Genomic DNA, 21,962 nt, shown 5'->3' on the forward strand with positions numbered 1-21,962 from the left:
TCCAGAGCTGGCACTGCTTTCATCTCTGGAGATGGAGGAGGTCCCAGAGCTGTGTGAAGCTCTAGAGTTTGTTCAAAAGCTGGCCCAAGCTATAGGTGCTGCAGCTGGTGCCAGAGTTGGCATAAGAGCTGCTGCCTAAGCTACTAGTAGCACTTCTGAAGTCATTAGCTAGAGTTGGCAACCTGACATGAAAGACACAGACCAAGACAAGAGTACAGAAGAGATACTGGGAACAGCAACAACAACACAACAAAAAAGGAAACCTGGAAAACGAGAGACAGTGAAACAACAGGAAAAAAAAATCTGTAATTACATGGTTGAGATACGTGAAGATATTGCAAACATAAAAAAAAAAAAAAAAGGGAGATAGTAAGCAAGCAAGCTTAAAAGAAAAAGTCACAAGCATCTCCCAAAAGTATAGAAGAAAAGATAAGGTGCCAACAAAAAGATAAAGGGATGAAACAATAGTACAGCAACAAAAATAAAGAAATAAGGAAATGAGAGGATCTCCAACAGAAAGGCCATATACATTGAGTAGGAACTGTAGAAAGAGTAATGGGGAAGAGAGAAGGGGGAACATGGAAGAGAGGAAATTATCAAATAAATTTAAAACTGTTCCCAGAAATGAAGTATCTGACTTAAAACCCCTAGCAAACCACATTATCATAAAGTTCTCCTTAACATGAGGGTCAAGGAAAAGGCTAACAAGAAAAAGAGTTTGTACAAAGAATCAAGAATAAGAATGAAACTTAACTTCTCAACAGTAAAGCTAGAAAAGAGAAGAAAAGGAAACACTGCTTGCATGGTTATGGAGAACGTAACACTCAGAACACAATATCCACCCCAACTATCAATAACATCTGAAGACAGACTAGTTTCAGACATGCATAAACATTTATTTTTCATCCATTCTCTTTCCAGAACCTAGTGATGGTGTACTCTGCCAAAACGAGGGTGTCTCTCCCACAGGAGAGACAAGATTATGTTGTGACAGTTACTGAACCTCAGGGGCTTAAACAACAAAGATGTATTTCTTGCTCAAGTTCCATGTCCATTGCGGGTGTTCCCCTCTATATTCCCATCAGCCTCACTCTGGGAGCCAGACAGACAACGCAGCCATTGTCTGGAACACTGTCGGCTGCCAAGGCAGAAATAGTTAATTTTTATCAGATTACAGAGAGTAAAAAATTTTGAATGACAATTTATCATAGCCATATATATAGTTTTGACTTCAGAGTTGTTTTTTGGGTAAGCAGGCAAAATAATTCCTTAGTTTGCTGATGACAATGTAATGCTATTGAGTTCAACTTCTTCCTTAGAAAGGCTGAAGTAAGAATTGTTCTTTTCTCAAAATTCTTACCTAAATCAGTGCTCACAAAAGAGGCTCTATCTTGTTTTTCTGTCACCTCTCATTTTCTTTCCTCAGGCAGAAATAGGCATCAAATAGTTAAGTGACACAGAATTTTAAAACAACATAAACTGAAATACCAATTTTCCAAAATGGAGTTCAACATTCGCTCCTTAAAAGTATTTTTCTGGGGGCGCCTGGGTGGCTCAGTGGGTTAAAGCCTCTGCCTTTGGCTGATCCCAGGGTCCTGGGATCGAGCCCCACACTGGCGGGCTCTCTGCTCAGCGGGGAGCCTGCTTCCTTCCTCTCTCTCTGCCTCTCCGCCTACTTGTGATCTCTGTCTGTCAAATAAATAAAAATCTTAAAAAAAATTACGACTCTCTTTTAAAAAAAGTATTTTTCTGTATGTCTCTAAACCTCAATTTACTCTTTTTATGTTTTATGTATGCACTGTATGACTAGATCTTAGGTACTGCATCTTTGAAGGAGAAGCCACATTTTATTCAACTCTAGTAACTAAACAGCCAGAAGAAACAAATGATGTAATTTCTACAATGACTATACTACAGCATTAAGGCAACAAGAGGTCAATTCTATTAGGTTAGTGACATTGGATGGAAAAGAAAGAAAAAAAAAATCCTATGAATAAAATTTAAGAAATATTGTATTCCCTAGTATCTACTTTCTAGGGTCTATTGATAGTTATTTGCTGTCCAAATTTGAGTATTTTCTTCCTTATGATAGAAGTATACTGGGTTGCACATTAACATGTTATGAATGGGAACAGAGTAATTTTGCAGGCTTTGACTTAAGTAAGGGTCAAAGTGGATTCCACCTAATGTTAAATGAGTATAATTCAAGTTCTGAAGGTTTTCAAAATTCCCAAATAACTGTAACAACCAATATGCATAATTTCAAGTTATCAAGTCAATTTCAGTTAACCACATTAACAACCAAGGTCACAAAAATGCTACCAATTGTATTTAAGAGGACTTAAGGTTTTCAATTTTCAAATTGTGGTATGAGATTAAAAAAAGTCTGAGGCAGGAGATAAACGAAGTCCCAGGATATACACAGTAATCTCTCTGGCATCTGAGGGAAAAAAAAGTCAAGTAATTTAATTCAAAATTATGAGTAATATAGGAAAAATACGGTAAAATTTAAAATATGAATTTTAAAACAGAAGAACAAATAATGTTCATGCTTACAGTGGGCTGCATGGGGTACAGTTACGTCCCCTTTCCCTCCTTCCAACTATGCTGCATTCCAAGTGGCTGCTTCAATACAAGAGTTGGAAAAGTAACGACCTAAGCCATAGAAATAGCACTAGAACTAGAGATTTTAAGTATGTTTGCATCAGCAGTTGTCTGGGATTTAGAGACTTCAGTCTCTCCTGGTTTTGGTGAATTTTAAACAAACAGATTTCATAAGGCAATGAAGAAAACACAGAATTTTTTCTTTCAACTACTTAGAAAAACGAAATGAGAGAGAGAAAAGGGGATAACAAATATTCCTCACAAGATGAAGTATATTTTCCCTCTCAGAAAATGTCAGGGTCGAATGTGTTTTTAAAACTTACATAATAATTTCTGAGTGACAGTTGTAGAAGCACAAATTATTTAGGCATCTTTATTTGAAAATTCCAAACAGAAAAATATGGTCCCCAGTACAGAATAGTAAATAAAAACACAGGCGTGCAAAGAAAAAAACTGGAACGTGAAGGGAAAAGTATCCTATAGGAAAACTATAACTTGTAACAACAGTTTATGTTGGCAAGACAATAAATCTTTTTTTGAGTGGGGAACAGGGTGAGGAGCAGAGGGAGAGGGAGAAGCAGACTCTCGGCTGCACAGGGAGCCTGATGTGGAGCTCTGTCCCAGGACCCTGGGATCATGACCTGAGCTGGAGGCAGAAGCTTAATTGAATGCATCACCCAGACACCCTGACAAAGCAATAAATCTTCAAGTGTTTAAAAAGAAATGTTTATTTTAAAACTTTGGAAATGGGATCAATCTAAATCATTATTTTCTCAATGCCTAATACTTTCATTAGTCAGAAAACCGTCCATCTGAAATATAATTCTTTATATTTTGTAGTGATTTACTCACACATATGTCTCCCCACTAGATCATAAATTGGTTAATGAAAGGAAGGATATTATTTTATTTAACTATACATACCTACTAAGTAGTAGGTGTCTGGCATACTGTATAGACTCAATGTATTTTTGTTGTTGAACTGAATTTAATCCTCCCAAATCAAGGGTATCACTTAAATCTACGGTTCTCAATCTGGCTGAACAAAAGAATCAACAGGGGAATTCTTAAAAAGTACCAATCATAACAGAATAATCTCTAAGGATAGGGCCCAGGCAGAGAATAACTTAGTCATGAGGTGATGTATATATTTTCCTTCAAGTTGATCGATTAGTTAAGTTTTCTTTCTAAATTAGCATATTACTGCATCATAATTACATAATTTACACTATAATCATTGAAGTATCCATATCTCTAGACTAACATCATTATGAAGGTCCTTTTCAGCTCTGACTCGGCATTTCATTCCCATGAGTGGTATTTTTGTAAGATTGAAAGTGTTAACTTATTGTGACTGTGTAAAAAAAATGTGAGTAACAAATGAGGCTAGGCGATGATCATATTCTTTTATGTTGATGCACATTTGATTTTGTATTTCAAAAAGTGGGTTTTTAAAAAAAGATTTATTTATTGAGAGACAGAGAGAGCGAGAGGAAAGAGACAGAGTGTGTCCAAGTGCAAGGGGCGGAGGTAGAGTGAGAGAATCCCAGGCAGACTCCATGCTGAGCAAGAAGCCTGATGTGGGGCTCAATCTCATGGCCCTGAGATCACGACCTGAGCCAAAACCAAGAGTTGGACACTTAAGTGATTCAGCCACCTAGACACCCCAAAAAGTGTTTCTTAAATGTACACTACCATGAAACTGGGATTCTAGGAGTTTCAAAAGAATAATTAAGTAAAATATTGAAAGGATGACAAGAAAAGTACTTGCACAGAAAGGAACTAAGTGTTGCAGTTGCTAACATATGAACTACATTGAGAGTTGATAAATGGGATCTGGCTGGACAGGGAAGACACTTTAATCACTGTCTTAGCTTTCTAACAATTCCCTCTGACAGGTAGACTTAGAGAAATTACTTAAAACAAGGGAAATGGATACATGAGAATGTACACAGAGGGATAATAACTTATTGTCATTTCAACAAAGACAATCTTTTGACAATGTCAGGAAAAAAGTGTACTTTAAAATTGTGTCTACAAATGATTCCAGAAAGTCTTCTGACATTTAAGAAAGCGCACACACACACACACACACACACTCATTCAACTCCTGAAAAAAAAGAACATCTATAAGAAAAGGTGTAAATTAAATATAGGCATCAAATTTTTGTCTTCATGGGAAACATACTAAACTGGGTTTGAATGCCTGCAGAGAGCTGCCAAGTCTTTAGACAGTTTTGTCATAATTTTTTAACTCTTCTGTATGAATGCATAAAATTTCCTCAAGATGAAGGACTTTTTCAGAGAAATGGATATCAAGTTAAGGATCCTTTGAAACTAAACACTTTGAAGACAAATAGGTTCCAGAAGGATGACAATGAAATCCCTATGTTCTCTTCAACAATCACTTCATGGTAGTTAGATGACCTAGTACAAATCTCAGACACAGGACATAATTTTTTTTCCCCACCAGTTTTTCCTCATCTATGTCAGCTGAATGCATATTTCTCTTTCCTTTTAGCTTTGTATACAATTAGGTAAACCAACTTAATGTCCTTCAAGACTCAATTCATCTCAAAATCTTTAAAAATACAGAAAATATTTCAAGGTAAAAAAGGAAGGTTAAATTGAGATTTTGTCTTCAGGAACCCCAGAACTGATTTTTACTTTCTATATCCTTAATGTCTATTTATCATTTATGGCCATTAAAAGAGGTTGGCAAGTGCCTCAAAAATTTTTCTAGTGAATGTTCATTATAACTGGCATGCTTATTAATTCTCTGCAGTAAGAAAAATTAATAAGTACAAGGATCAAAGTAAAAATATACTATATATAGAGAGAACTAGATATATGTCTTGTTTTCAATGTACACAAAAATAAAGTAATGAAAATAAATATTCAAGTATTCAACATATCATCTGTTCTCATTTTCATTGCTTTTATTTGTTTGTTTGTTTAAGATTTTATTTATTTGACAGACAAATAGGCAGAGAGGCAGGCAGAGAGAGAGAGGAGGAGGAAGGCTCCCTGCTGAGCAGAGAGCCTGATGCGGGGTTCGATCCCAGGACCCTGGGATCATGACCTGAGCCGAAGGCAGAGGCTTTAACCCACTGAGCCACCCAGACGCCCCTTCATTGCTTATTTTTGCAAACATCTTACTAAAAGCATTATAGGTTAACTTGGATATAAAAATGAATAATCAATAGCAGAGAGATTATTATTATGAAGGTCAACCACAGAAAAATCATTAGGTAATACGGAAATATATCTAGTGGGTTACTAAAATTGGTGTATCATATAAACAGAGGTTTCCCTGAATCCTAACAGATTACTAAATTATATAAATATATTTAACACTTTTTATTACAAATATTCTTATGTGTGTGTATATGTACATGTACATATACACATAAACATATACTTGTATTTGTATTTCTAATGAAAAATAATCTAGGTTGTTTTACAAGGTACTTTTAAATAGCTTTTTTTCTATAACTGTGAATACATACAATAAACAAGCATATTATATGCTATGTTAAGTTGTTGAGGATACTTCTTCCTTGTTGAGAAAACATCTGCTACTAGAAATGATCAGAAAAACATCAAGAAATAACTTTATTAAATATAAAAATAGAAGCAATGTTTAATATTTTTCTATTTAGGTAGGAAAACAGTAAAAGCTAGGATAGGATCTTTTCAATGTTTTTTTTTTTTTAAAAGATTTTATTTAGTTATTTGATAGAGAGCGAGAGAACACAAGCAGGGAACTTCAGAGAGAGAGGGAGAAACAGGCTCCCTGCTGAGCAGGGACCCCCCCCCTCCATGTGGGACTTGTTCTCAGGACCCTGAGATCATGACCTGAGCCGAAGGCAAATGCTTAACCAACTGAACCACCCAGGTGCCCCAAGAACAGGATTACAAAAAATAGTAATAATTCAAATTTGTGCCTTTTTAATTAAAAAAGTATAAATTTAATTTAAAAACTAAAAACAAATATGCAACATTTAAAATATTAGGGTTTATCTCGTTCAAATATGCAGTTTAAGATTTAATGCTAATGTGGTTTTAAAGGACTTCAGTTTGCTAGAACAATAACTTTTAAAACTTGAAAATAAAACAAAGCCTGTACTGGTCTATAATAAATGAAAGAACAGGACTATCTTTCTCTAATTTCCATGATTTATCATGGAAAAGGTATTTACTTCTGTTCAACAAAATTCATTTCTGGAGACCATACCACATGTTTGAGTCATGACTGAAGTACTACTATTTTATCTTAAGTTGCACTGTACTGTTAATATTACTCATTTGATGATCTTTGAGTGTCATATTTTTCTAGGGCTGAGAATTAGTGTTATCAGTAGATTGATTCTCAAAACACAATAACTTAAGAAAAGTATACAGTAAGATATAAATATAAAGGAAATTATACCATTAGCTTAAGAGCTCCAGACTGTATTTAACTATGGCATAAAAATGCTGGGTATTATTAAGCTACTATGCAAGTTTAGCTTCTCAAAAACTGTTCATATATAACCTAATGATACAACAGACATTTGATATTTCTCAAGATGTACATCCTAAGACCTTTGTACTTAGTCATGTTTTGAGACTACCACCTAGGCCTATACTATATCCCACAATAAAAGATCATTATAAAAACTGCCTTATTTTCAAGAATAAATAGAAAATAACCATGTTGCTTTGAGCTGTTGATGCTTTGTTGCTGCTTGGCTAATTCATTCCCACATACCAAATTTGTAGCACACACAATCTCAATTCATGCCTTGGTAAAATAATAAATCACACTCTTCCAGTCATCTATGTTACCACTTAGGAACAGAAGGAACTTTCAGTGTTAAATCCTGAATGCTAAGAACCTGTCATGCGTCATTGGCATAAAGCAGAATTATGTACAGTTACATTAAATATTTTATATTTATTCATGAGTAATCATGTAGCAATAGGTGTATAAGCCAGTATAAGAATGTTAGTGTTGTAGAAACTTAGATCTCATCATTTTTAGCCCACTGCAAGAATCTTTGACACACAATTAGCTGATTTTTGCTTGGACAACTACAATATTCTGGGAAAAGCTTATTCTACTTATTAAATATATTTATATTTATACTTATATATATTTATACTTATTCTACTTATTAAATATATTAATATTTAATATATTAATATTAAACAACAAAAAGCACAGATATTCATATATGAAAGGGAGAGCTGTGGTGACCAAGACAGCATCTATTACTCACATGTGGCTATTACAAGTACGTGAAATGCAGCTAGTAGGAACTGATATGAGTTCTAGTAAAAAGTATATACCTGGTTAATTTTAAATAACTGATAAACTTGTGTGGTGTTTGGACTTCTGAACAGTGAGTTGTAAAGTTGGCTCCCTCAAGGGACTGTTCCCTGTGAGTAAAATTGTGTTTGTCATTATAATTAACACAAGCTAGTAACAAGGTCATCAAACCAATTTAAAAACAATAAAAAATGTGGGCATGTGGGTGGCTCAGATGGTTAGTGTCTGCTTTTGCTCAGGTCATGGTCCTGGGGTCCTGGGATCGAGTCCTGCATCAGGTTCCCTGTTCAATGGGGATCCTACTTCTCCCTCTACCTCTCTCTCTATATATATCTCTCTCTCTCTATTTCTCATGAATAAATAAATAAAATCTTTAAAAAAATAAAATAAAAAATAAAAACAATAAAAAAGTGTCCACAAGTGTGCGTGCGTGTGTGTTCACACACACAAATCTATCTGATTTGAAAGACTTATTATAAAAAACAGGGATATAAAATCTCAACTATTTTTATATTAATCACATGTTGAAATGATACTTAGGTTAAATAAAATATATTAAGATTAATCTCATCTGTGTCTTTTTTACCTTCCTAAATGTGGTGATTAGAAAATTCTAAATTGTACATGGCTCACATTTCATTTTTTCAAACGATACTGCTGTAGAGTACCACTTTGGAAAGCAATTTGTAAACCACTGCTGTTACAAGAACAATTTCCACTTATACTAATAACAAAAGAAATAACTTTGAATTTATGTGTAGAAATGTAGTTTGAAAGAATATTTATTCAGTGACAAATTGTTATTACTCCTGAGTAATGAAAATATGAGGTAAGGGCAAATTTTATTTAACCTTCTACTATTCTAAAATTGTTTTTCCTTTAATGTACAGGAAATACTCTTGAATTAGATATCATCTTGGGCATATACACTTAAATGATTTTCAACAAGGGTACCAAGATGATTCAATGGAAAAGAATGGTCTCTTCAACAAATGGTGATGGGAAAATTGGATATCCACATCCAAAAGTATGAATTTAGATCCTTCCTTGGATCATATATAAGAAACAACTCAAAATGGATCAAAAACCTAAATTGAGGAAATAAAACTATTAGAAGAAAATATAGTGGAAAGTCTGCATGAACTCAGATTTGGCCATGGGTTCAAAAATATGATACCAAAAGTATAAGCAACAATAACAACAAAAATAAACAAACTGGACATCACTGAAGTAAAAAAAAAAAAATTGTGTTTCAAAAATCACTATCAAGAGAATGAAAATAACCTAGAGGAGAAAATACTTGCAAATCATAGACTTGATAAAGATTTTATATCCAGAATAAAAAACACATAAAAAACAACAATGAAAAAAAAAAAAAAACAAACTCAATTAGAAAATGGAAATGGATGTGAGTAGACATTTCCCCAAAGAGGATACAAAATTTGCCAATAGATGCATGCAAAGATGCTCAACATCATTAGTCATTAGGGAAATTAAAATCAAAACCACGTGAAATACCACTTTCCACTCACCAGGATGACGATAATTAAACAAGAACAACATATTAAAACAACAACAACAAAAAAGAGAAAAAAATAAGAGCTGGAGTGTATATGTAGATATTGGAATCCTTGTTCATTTCTCATGGAAGTATAAAATGTGCAGCCATCTTGGAAAACTGGGAGTATCTCAAAAAAGCGAAACAGAATTATCACATACCTCAGCAATTCTACTCCTAGGTATATGTTTAAAAGAACTGAAAATAGGAACTCAAAGAGATACTCGGACACCAATGCTAATACAGCAGCATTATTCACAACAGTAAGAAGGGGTAAACAACCCATGTACCCATCAAAATGTAGGTACTATACATAGAATGGAACATCATTCAACCATCAAAAAATGAAGTTCTGATGCATGTTACAACATGGATGAACCTTGAAAATATTACACTGAGTGAAATAAACTAGACACAAAAGGACAAATATAATTCCCCTTATATAAAATACCGAGAATAGGCAAATCAATGAGATAAAAAGTAGATTAGAGGTACCAGAATCTGGGGGAATGAGATATGGGGAATTACTGCATAGTGGGTACAGAGTTATTGTTTGGGGTGTTGAAAATTCTTGGACATAAATAATGGTAATGGCTATACAGTTATAGTTAATATAGTTAATGCCCTTTAATTGCATGCTTAAAAATGGTTAAAAAGCACATTTTATGTTATGTATGTTTTAGCACAATTTAAGTATGTATATCAAATCATCCTGGGGACTGTGTTTTCTCTTTAGTCATGCATTAGCTTAATAAGTAATAATACATATACTGTGTGTTGGACCATCTGCCAGGTGTGGGTGACATAATGGCGAATGGAAAAATACAATGAACTTTGTTATGGTATAAATTTTCAGTGTAACTGACACGGATAACATCCATAAAGTAACCTTGGAAGACTTTAAAGCTCTGTATCAACCTTAGGAAATCTTTCTTTTTGCATAGTTTGAAACAGATATTCTGTTATTTAAAATATTCTCCATAAATATTAAATATACTGATGACACTATATGTAACTAATTTCCTCTACTGGCTGTATGGAATGTTTTCAAAAGAGAAGAAATACTGGACACAATGTTTTTCCTAAAGGGATTTCCAATTAAATGGATAAAAACAATCATGCCTGTATCACATGTAAAGCATCCAGTTAAAACATGTAAACAGGTACCTATATTTACTATCTAAATATACTTACTTCAAATGCTAAGGGGAACGATGGAGTGATTAGAACCACATAACACAAATGAGAAAAGCTTTATGAAAGAAAAGAGTTTAGAAATAAATGGAAGATACAAGGTAATAATAGCAATTTTATATTTTGATTATGGTAGTAGTTACATCAATGTAAGAAATGAACTTGCTTTGATCTATTTACACACAAATGAATGCACGTAATAGTGAAATAGTAAAATAATGCTGTAGGAAGGGCACATGAACCTCTACGTACTATTTTTGCAACTTACTGTGAGTCTATACTTATTTAAACAGTGGAAGAAAAAGAGGACACCAAAAATTACTTATCATATAATAGCCTTTAAAAATAAAGTATGTTGAAATATACACAGGATGAAAGTAACAGAACAAAACAAAACAAAACAAAAAACACCACCAAAAAGCAAGAGAATGTATAATAATGGTAGGGCTGTGAAATGCACACACATTGTTTTGTTATTTTTCAAAGTTGTGGTAATATTAATATGCCTGAAGAATTTATATAATGTAAACATAGAAAAATAGACATGGGGAAAAACAAACATGCCAAAATAACCAGAAAGAAAGCAAAGGGGTGGATATTGTGGCAAAGTATGGAATGGGGTTTTGGATCGGGGAGGTGGTCTATCAGTGACCCAAGGAAATGGGTTTACCTCAGAATATGCTACCTTCTCCTTCCTTTCCTACAGAAATTATAGCTCTTAAGGATTATTCTACAGGTGGCCAAGGCTTACTGATTTCTTTTTGTCTTGATTTTAGTAAAATTGTAAGAATTCAGATATGAGAAAAGGACTATTATTTCTCTTATTTTACTATATGCATACAGATGAGCTCAGAACTTCTGTTCAATCATCATTTTTCTTCCACTTACAATTTGGGTTGGATATGAATTAATTAATATACAAGGATGAAATATCATGTTTGAGTATCACATATAGTACAGGTAGCTTAGAAAATAAATATTTTATCATATAAAAGTGATTAACTCAAAATTTATTATACCTCCTACCTTCTCTAGGAGTTGAAATAAAAGAAATCAATCTTGAAAATAATCAAAAGTAATTTGATTTGTATGTTCTTTAAATCTTTGATTAAATTTTCATTGAGGGATGCCATAAATCGTTGGGTAAATAACAGGTAGCTGAGTCTGCCCTCCTGTTGCAATTGTGCAGTAGGCATTCTCCCCAAGATATATACCATGGAAATTTTCTGATTATTTCATACTTAGATGGTCTTTCTTTTTCCTTCAAAATGTCTATGTTCTTACTATATATTTTCTAATAATGTTAATGTTCTAATAATTTTATTATAACCCAAGTCAACAGTAATCTTTATACATCATTATATTTTCAATTTCCTGTTACACTTCTGTTTATATTTAAGACACATTACAACCGATATATTCATAACAGTTCCAAAAACTTTAAATGCCTAATGTGAGGCATTTGTGCCTAATGTGAGATGACATTATACCAGAGATAAAAGTTCAGGTCAGGCATTGTCCAGAGAAAAAGGCAGGGATTTATTAGATATTCAGGAATGAAACCATGGCTTTATCCCTTCTAAAAAGAGAGGCAGAACTTGTGAAAGCAAACCAGGAACTACCCAATGCTAATCACAAAGAAATTTCTCAATTACTCAGCCTCAGTTCTATGCTATTAACACACTACAATATTTTATATTAAAAAATACCCTTGAGGATGGGACACCTGGGTGGCTCAGTCAGTTAAGTGTCTGCCTTCAGCTCAGGTCATGATCCCAAAGTCCTGGGATCAAGCCCTATGTGGACTTCCTGCTCAGCTGGGAGCCTGCTTCTCTCTCTCCCTTTATCCCTCATTCCTGCTTGTGCTCTCTCTCTCTCACTCTCTCAAACAAATAAATAAAATTGCAAAAAAAAAAAAAAAAGTACCCTTGAGGAAACATTGTTTCATATACTGCCTGGAAATGAATTAACTCCCTACATCACAAATTAAACCCAATAGATATATTATATGGTTACTTAATTTATGATGTGCTTTATTTGAGTCTAGACACTACTCTAAGCATGTCATAAGTCTGTTTCTCACCAGACTTTTGTCAGTTTCCCTGGCCTGAATCTCCTTCCTTGCTTATGCTGTGTAGAAAGTCCATTAGCTGCAACGGGTCCATCTTTATTCTACCTCAATAAAGCTTCCCACAAGTCTTATTGTTGCTTCATGGGACCAATTTTCTGAACCATATGTAGTATTTGATTATATTCAACTCAAAATATCATGTCACAGTATTTTACTGTCATTGATTTCAAATTCAGCTACGTAACAGGGAAGTTTCACAGATAACACCAGACTCCTTTTAGAAATGGAAGACCATTACCAATAAATCTTCAGTAACCATCACAATGCTAATACTAAAGGCAGTCACTAACTAAATAATTGTGACATAATTTCATCAACTAGGATTTCATATTTCCAAAGATGCTTTTAAAAAAATCTAGTCTACCTTTAGTTTTCTTATACTTATAATCTTATTATATACACCCAAATTTTTTCAATACTCATGGACAAATATGCTTTACTAGGTCTCCATATTCATCTCATCTATATATTTTTTTAACCACCCTCTCCGGTTTATTATAGTTAGAAGGAAAGTATGTCTTTTTGCTTTGTACCATCTGAATAAACTGTATCAATTTGGAGAAAACATGAAAAATTTCAAAGTTCAAAGGACAAATCATTTGGAAAAGGAAGACTATTCTTCAGTTGTGGTTCTTTTGTAAGTGCTGTGTTTAGAAGCCCTGGGTCAGAGCCTTGATTACATCAGTGCAGTCACTAAAGTCCTTTTTACTTAAGTATACGAAATAGTTAGAAAAAAATAAAGGCAAATAAAACCACAAAATAATTCATGTTAGTAACTTCATACACAAATCCTGAAGACACTTGCAAGGCTGACTTCTATTTTATGTTACTTATACATTTTGGGGTTTCTAATGAGAATAAAAATGATTTATTAAGCACACATTTTGCTTAATCAGTACTTCAAGTCAGAAAGTCTGAATACTGGGAGACATTATTTTTACATAAAAGTTTCTCAATTTATAAAACATTTTCTATTGACAGATAAGGCCCAGAAAAATCCAAGTGACATCTGCTAAGCTTTACTTAGGAAAACTTAAAGAAATCCTATGGGATAACATCACTCAATTTTTCCTGGAGTACCTCTGATGGAGACTTCCTAAAAAAAAAAAAAATCTGGAAATAATTAGAAACTATTATAGTACCTAAAAAAGTTTACTTGAAAACTAAATCTGCTATTCATCAAAGACCATAATACACTCAGAATAATGTAATGGAAAAATAAGGTACACATATAGAATAACATAAAGCACCTCAACCAAATCTGATTGCAAAACATAAAAAAAGAAAAAAAGAAGGTTGACAGAACACAGTATCAGACCCGTGATACACTGAAGAACTATGTAGGAAAAATTGCACTTAACTGATTAAGCAATTGATTTTGTTAATACAGTATAATTGTTTATTTTACTTATTTTAATTTACTTCTGTTCATTTTACTTCCAAATGACAAGAAACCATTTTTTTAAAAAAAGATACTAAGCACAACTTCAATACAAATTGAAGGGGAAGAAGAATTAATAGTTAATTCTTAAAATTTACTTTTCTGTCATAAGATCTGCATGGAAAAGTATCCAAAATACAGTAAAAAGTATTTTGGGTATTTCTGGAGCAATAAATGTGATATAATGATAATGCTAATAGCTTCTTAAACTTAAAATATGTTCTCCACAGAGACCTAAAATTCCACTGGGGGGTAGACTGTATGGCATGTCCCTTGGAGTTTAAAAGGCTGTCCATATGAACGGAATTATCCTTGACAAGTACCTTCAGACACTTGTAATATGATCTCATGTAAATTTAGACCATATTTTGCACACAAACCAGTGGCAATAGTAAGTTTATTCAGGAGCTCAGATAAGAAGGAAAGAAAAACTGATATCCTTAATAAGTTGTTCAACATGAAATTTCCGAAATGAAAAGCATAAAAATAAAAGCATCTAATGTGTTGCAGCAAATGAAAGAAAAACAAATATTAAGAAAAATGTTGCATTTTTTTTCTTTTCAACCCTTAGCTACCTAGTGTTTCCATGCAAAATTCTATCCTTCAATAGTTTATTTAAATTTGGAAAAAAAAAAAGCACATTTTAAGCAAATAAATAAACTGGAAAATTCCATTTGCATTGGAATTGTACTAACAATATAATCAAAATATTACAATAAATCATAACACAGAGCTGTAAATGTTTACAAAAAGCTGACTGTAAGGCAAAACAAAGGGACAACTCAGAACTCTGTAGCTTTAAAGATTGCTCAGGATTGCCTTCTGCCTTGGCACAGACAGCCCTACAAACTTTGCTAACTCTCCAGGGATCGGCTCCATCGTCCAAGAGACACATTAAGGCCTGTAGAAGAGAACCAGGCTTTGGAGAGGGCCATGCCAGGCAAGCGCCTTAGCATCATTAACTGTATTTAGTTTTCTTTATCAGAAGTCTGCTACTGCTATGGCTGTCCTGCTAAGGGATGAAAACAGAATATATATCATTTTGAATTTGAATAGTAGAGAAAAATGACAGATTATGTTAAGAAATTTTAAAGGCATGTATATTTTTTTGTGGGTCCTTAAAACCAAGATTTTATACATCCGTGGAATAATTAACAATTGTCAAAGATTATGTTAAAAGCTAATTTCATAGCAGAACAATAAAGTCCTCCCACTTGAACTATATTAAAGGAAATTACAACTCATTTGTTTCTTTAAAAATATTTTGTGGAAAGCAACACTTCAGTTTAACAAAATAGCAAAACAATTAGAAACCTTTACAAACATATATTTTGTAGTCACTTAAATGAGGTATATTTAATCCATTAACCACCTGAAATATTTAAATACACTCTGAATTATTTAAAAAATTCAACTTAAAAATCAAACCAAGAGACATGTTTATAATATTGCTTTGCTGAAACACTGAAAGAAAGTGCACTGCATAGAGTGCTTAAATTTCTCACTCTTCCTTTCAATCAATATCTGAGGCAAAGTTTCATCTCTAGGGCCCTTAATGGCAGGAATTCCTGGAGCCAGCAAATGAGTAATGTTAAACCTATGATTAGATGATGAGGCCATCAAAGACACTAGACCCTAATGCTACATTCTTCTTTATTTCTCTGAACTGCAGTAAAACCCTGAGCTAAAGAAGAAGGAATTTTAAGCTACCTTTTTTTTTTTCCACAAAAGCTTTTTTTTTTTTTTTTAATAAATGTGCATCATCAAGAACTTAAAAGGTCCGAACAGATCTCTCAGAATGTCTCTTGAACTCAGGACTCCGGCATTAGGAAACAATTTTCAAATGCCCTGCAGATGAACTCCTGCCAGGAATGCAGTTTTCTTTAACTTCTTCCTTATTAATATTCTTCATATTTTTCCTGGCTGAAAAGGAGGGAATGGATCTAATGGTTTCCCTATGAATATATTCTTGAAGAAAGTAAACCTGAAGACTGGAAATCAATAGGTAAGTTTTGGTTGCTTTGTGTTTGCTAATATTTTAAAGGATCAGTTAAAGCCATATTGTTTATTTGGGAGTTAGCTGTGGCTTTGGGCAGACCTCAAGGTCAGTAACTAGAGAGAGTTTAGATGTATTTTGCTACTGAGGAAGCTAGGAATAAATATAATAACTACTTATTGTGTGTGTGTGTGTATATATATATATATATATATAATTTAGTTTCTTATAACTGCTAAGAAAAAAAAAACCCAACTACAAATTCTATTTTTAAATCTGATTATTAAAGATAAGTAGCATAAGCATATTTTTAGAATGTACACTGAAATATACACATTACATCAAAAAAAGAAAGCAACAAGGTATTGTATAAAAGACCACTCACTAATGAGCTGTATTTTATACTAGGGCTATTGCATGAAAAAGACTTTGTTTTCATTATCTGTAATCAAATAGAAGAAAACACTTAATAATAAATGTCAGAATTATAAATTCTATGGTACCATTTTTAAACGGTGGAATGTAAAGAAGGGTATCAAAAGATCTGTAACAGATTTTATATATATATGTATATATAAATATATATATTTGCAGATAGAGGACAATAGAAGGATAGGAAGGTGGGAAAGAATAAGATAGCTAAAGAGAGTGGAAGAACGGAGAGGGAAACTGAATCAATATTTACAAGGTACTATCATCTAAAAATATATCTTAAATTATTTTGTTCATCTGCAGGATAAGAAATGTAAGTTTTAAAAATATGTAAACACACACATATATAGGCACACACATTCTACTAACTAAATGACATTAAAAGAAAACCACCTCCCATAGTTTAATGTAATCCAGTGGAAGAGATGTCCTACCTGAGAACACAGCAGCATGACTAGCTCAACCACAGATGTGCTGGACTTCATACAAACGAGGCCTGCAACAAAGAAAGGTTGAACAAAATGAAATTACAGTGGTAGAAATCATCACGCCAAGTTGCTTCACTATGTAATTTTAATTTACAAAACGTCCTACAGACTAGAACTCTTAAAACAAATGGAAAGATTCACTAACACATATTTTTATAGCATTAATTTCAAAACATTCAGATATTCAAGAAGACGTAGAAAAAATATTAAAAACTGACTTCATGCTTGGGTTATTTATTGGTCAAGGCATTTTTTAATATTTAAACAAGATGGAGGGTAGTTATCGGAATTGGTGCGCTTGTTAGAGCTACTTTGAATCCAATGACATTTGCTATGTGACTGTCTCCTGGAATAAGAAGCAATAATCAGTTAAGAACTATCAAAATTTTCTTTTAAAGGACAAAATTAATATAATTTACAAATAAGTAACTGCCCGTAAGTTATCAGTTGTTAAATGTTTTTAAAATATTAAAAAATGAATTTCACACACAATTAATATGTTAAGCAATGTTCATAGAATCTTGAAATGTTGTAATTTGTACAAATAATGGCTACTACTCATTGATCACTTACTGTGTGTGAGGCACTGTGTTAAGTGCCTTATATTCACAAGGTCATTTAAATCTTATTTCTATTCTATTACATACTATTATTATACCCATACTACAGATAAGAAAATATTCTTCCTATAAACAGTTTAAACATTAATTATCCATCGGGACGTTTCCCAATTGAAAGGATGACTGCTGAATAACATGTAATAAGAAAGCCAATCATGACTGGTAGTTTTTTTTTAAAGTGCCAACAATGGAGGAAGGTGTAACTAAGGATTAAGAACAATTCCAGGTTGAGAGTATATAATCATGACACTTACTAACATAAAAAAGATTTTAAAATTTTTCATTTAAAAAAAATAATGTTTTTTCTTTTTAAGGAGGACAGAAGTGATCAGTAAAAGCATGGGATAGCAGGAAATGCCATGGTCTTACATTAGTTGTTGCTAAATGGAAAGCTCAAGTGAAACCAGTTTTTCTCTTCTTTTCTTCTTAAGGTGATTTCAGTTAATAGTCTCAAATGCCTTCTAGGCTCTAGCATGTATATTTACTGTAGGTTGTGGATAAATACCCTTTTGTGCCCACTCTGCTAACAACCCTATCCTTATTGTACACATGACAGAAAAAGCTGTAAAAGGCACTAGTATTCCATCTTATCAGATCTTTGGGCAGACAGTTAACTAATGAAATAAGAGGCAGATGTGAAAAGCTCATTTAAGAGACAATTGCTGTAATTGTTCAGCAATTCTCATGCTCAGGAGCTAGAGAGTCAAAAAGATTAATGGGACATTTATCACCTGTTGGCTATTCAACTATTTGAAATTCTGACAAAGAAAAACTAAGGAAAAGGCCAAAGGACTATGCATAGCAAAAGAATCATAATTCTGATATGTACTCCATATAAATTTAGATTTTAGACTACAGGTTATATAAGGGATGACTATATAAAGAATTATTCACCGTATATTTAATCTGTGTATTAGAATTTTTTTAATACATAACAACTTAAAAGTAATAATTAGGAAAAACATGCAATTGTGTTAATTTCTCACAGCCTGATTTTTAAAATGAACTTCTAAAAAACTCCTATGTAACAGGAATGTTCATAATCTTTACAAATTCTATCATACAGAAAATATAAACAAATGTTCTATCAATGCTTCGTTCAAAGGACATGACAACAAATTGATAGGATCGCAAAACCGCAATGTGCAAACAGTATGGTCTTTGTGATTTCAACCCCATAGATCCACGCACCTTTACTGGCGTGTTTTGTCTAATTACTTTTGAACACAATGAACTAATGGATTCTCCTTAAAAGGAAAAAAATAATCTACCATTGACAATGCGAACATAAGAGGCAATTCCACTTTGGTTGGAAGTATTTCTAGGTGTTAACAAAAGTATTACTAAAACAAATACCCAAACTCCAATATTTTTTATTAGCGATACTAAAAATACAAGCAATGTCTGGTGATATTCTAACCTTTCACACTTTCTAAATAAAGAAGTATCCACATTTTAAAGTTTAAAATGTAGGAATAAACATGGTATTGTATTAACTTAAATCATAAGCTCAAGAAAGCCACATTTATCTAGTGATGCTATAAATACCTAAGCTATATAAGCATAAGGTGATTAATTTTATAAGTGTATATTTCAAACACGTTGATTTTATCCTTCTTGTATCTGGCAAGAATTTCAAAATCAAATCAACTCATTTGGCAGCTACTCACATGAGCAAAGTATAGTGTTAGCACTAAGGAGTTTACAGTAATGGATAAGACATTATCTACTCCTTCCCATGTGTTCCATGTTTTATTTTATTTTATATTTTTTAAGATTTTATTTTTATTTATTTGACAGAGATCACAGGCAGGCAGAGAGAGAGGAGGAAGCAGGCTCCCCATCAGAGAGCCCGATGTGGGGCTCGATCCCAGGACCCCAGGATCATAACCCGAGCTGAAGGCAGAGGCTTTAACCCACTGAGCCACCCAGGCGCCCTGTGTTCCATGTTTTAAATCAAATCTAAGATTATTTAACATTTACCCGGAGCTTTATCATTTACAAAGCATTTTTACATATGATATCTCATTTCATTCTCTTAATAACTCTTTGATTTATATGATAGATAAAAAATGAAGAGTCAGTGACTAGCCCAAGAGGTGTCATTCAGTTAAGTAGTAGAACTGGAACCCAAATTCAAGGAACCTAACTTGAATGTCCATTTGATGTTTGCTGCAGAGCTATATAAATAATTAAACATGAATAGGATAGCAATATGTCTCTATGAGAAAGATCATAATGGTTCATTCCAACTGGGATGATTTTGACAGTTTTCTTGGAGAAGGTAACATATGTTGGTCAGACATGAGGACAAAAAGCACTATCTTTAGCAAAAGCAAAGAGGGAGAAGGGAAAAAAAAATGTGAAAGACCTTTATTGTTTGGGGGGTGGATGAGTAGAATATAGGCAGTGTATAAAAGTAGGACTGAGGGCTATCATAAAATTCAAAGATAAATAAAGATCAAAAGCAGTAAAATTATGTTTTTGAAAAAGGAAGAATTTAGTGCAAGTTATATAATGGAGGAAATGATACTAAGGTTAAGTATTCCTATTTCACGATCCCTTATCCAACCCTGTCAACTGAGAAGAAGTCCCCAAAGGAGCTGTATACGTTTGCCCCATCATCAAAAATCTACTTAGTTGTATCGGCCAGTTAATAGAGTATTTTTACCAGCAAATATACATTCACCAGAATAAATATTCTGACTAGGAATACTAATCCAACACTTTATACCACACAAGTTACCAGTATAAAATTAAGACCTGGAGCAAAGACAATACATATGTGAGCAAAGGAGGCTTGTATGTAATGGAGGTAGTGAAGAAATTATCTAGTAAGAGTTTTTGAATAAATTATGAACCACACTGTTGAAAGATAAGGTCAGCTAACTGAGTGGTTAACATATAAGCACGTGATAAGATTAATTAGATGGACAAATTTGAGGTGGTTCAGATGCAAGAAGCAAAGAATGAATAGAACTGAATAAACTAAACCATCATCCAAAACACTGGCAGTTCTTTTGGGATCCCCCCTACTAGGGGTAAGAAGTCACCTTTATTTTCAGAACTATGTGTCTTCACCATAAACAACAAAATAAACAAAACCCCACCAAGCCCCACTAAAATGTAGGATGAGTATGAAGTTTTAAGTTCGACTTTGGGACAAAGCTATCTTTCTTAATACAAGGAAGACTGCAAGGTACAGTGATGCTGTTTTACTACAAAACTTTCAGATTCTTCTGAGTCCATCTGTGAATCTGACTTCGTGTGTCTATAGAATTAGATCAAGTTAAAAGAGCCCTTCAGCTTTAAAATAGTATAGGGAAATTGCATCTCTAGCAGGATGTTCCTCACAGTGGGAAATAAAGGGTATGAAGCCTTACAGTGATAAGCAAGAAATCACACTCCAAGCAAGAAATCACATGCATAAGGGTGCCTGAGTGGCTCAGTTGGTTAAGGGAAAACCTCTTGGTTTTGGTCAGATCATGATCCCAGCGCCCTTGGATCTAGCACAGCTTCCAACTCCACCCTCAGCAGGGAGTCTGCTTGAGGATTTTTTTTCTCTCCTTCTGCCCCTCCGCCCCTCCCCCCCTCCCCGATAAATAAATACATATATAAATAAATAAATAATATTTAAGAAGAACAATAATCACACCCATAGGTGGGACTCATCTTTTAAGCAGTGTCAGAATTTTCTTTCAGCAAAGGCCCTCTTTCAAAAGAGGAGACCCCCAGACATCTATGACTAGGGCAGGGCTCTGAGTACACTCTCAATAAATGTCAATTAAATGAATAAATCTAGAGACCATCATTCACTGAGTAACTGTGTAGTTGATGATAGAGGGAAAAAAATGGGATTTTGAGGAAAAAAAAAACAAACATATTTTCAGGGGGAATAAGACCCCAATTCCTTCAAAAGGCATTTGTTGAGTATAATGTCTAATGTGCTAAATACCGTGTCAGGTACTAAGTATAAAAAGAAGTGAGGAAAGTGGCACAGATTTTGTAAACAAATAGTCATGACATAGAATCCTAGGAGATACACAGAGATCATAAAGTGTTAGAAGCACAGAAAGGTAGTGAGCAACTCTGCTGAGGAGAATTTATAGGGTATGTGATACATCAGTTGGATATCTGGGCAAAAAAAGATAGAATGGAAAGTCATCCAAGGCGAGAGAAACATG

At 33.4% G+C, this 21,962-nt stretch overlaps 1 protein-coding gene across 1 annotated transcript in view; it reads right to left on the bottom strand.

The window, feature by feature from the left end:
• Positions 1-21,962, bottom strand: part of LOC308340233 (neurobeachin-like) — a gene marked incomplete at its 5' end in the record, with an annotated part of 71,738 nt that overhangs the window by 4,901 nt on the left and 44,875 nt on the right. Inside the window, one exon of the mRNA XM_080799393.1 lies at positions 17,105-17,166. Within this exon, the coding sequence (XP_080655519.1) occupies positions 17,105-17,166 (62 nt within the window). The remainder of the gene's footprint in view (positions 1-17,104; positions 17,167-21,962) is intronic.

The sequence above is a fragment of the Martes martes genome, assembly GCF_963455335.1.
Source record: "Martes martes genome assembly, chromosome: 3".
Lineage (NCBI taxonomy): Eukaryota > Metazoa > Chordata > Mammalia > Carnivora > Mustelidae > Martes > Martes martes.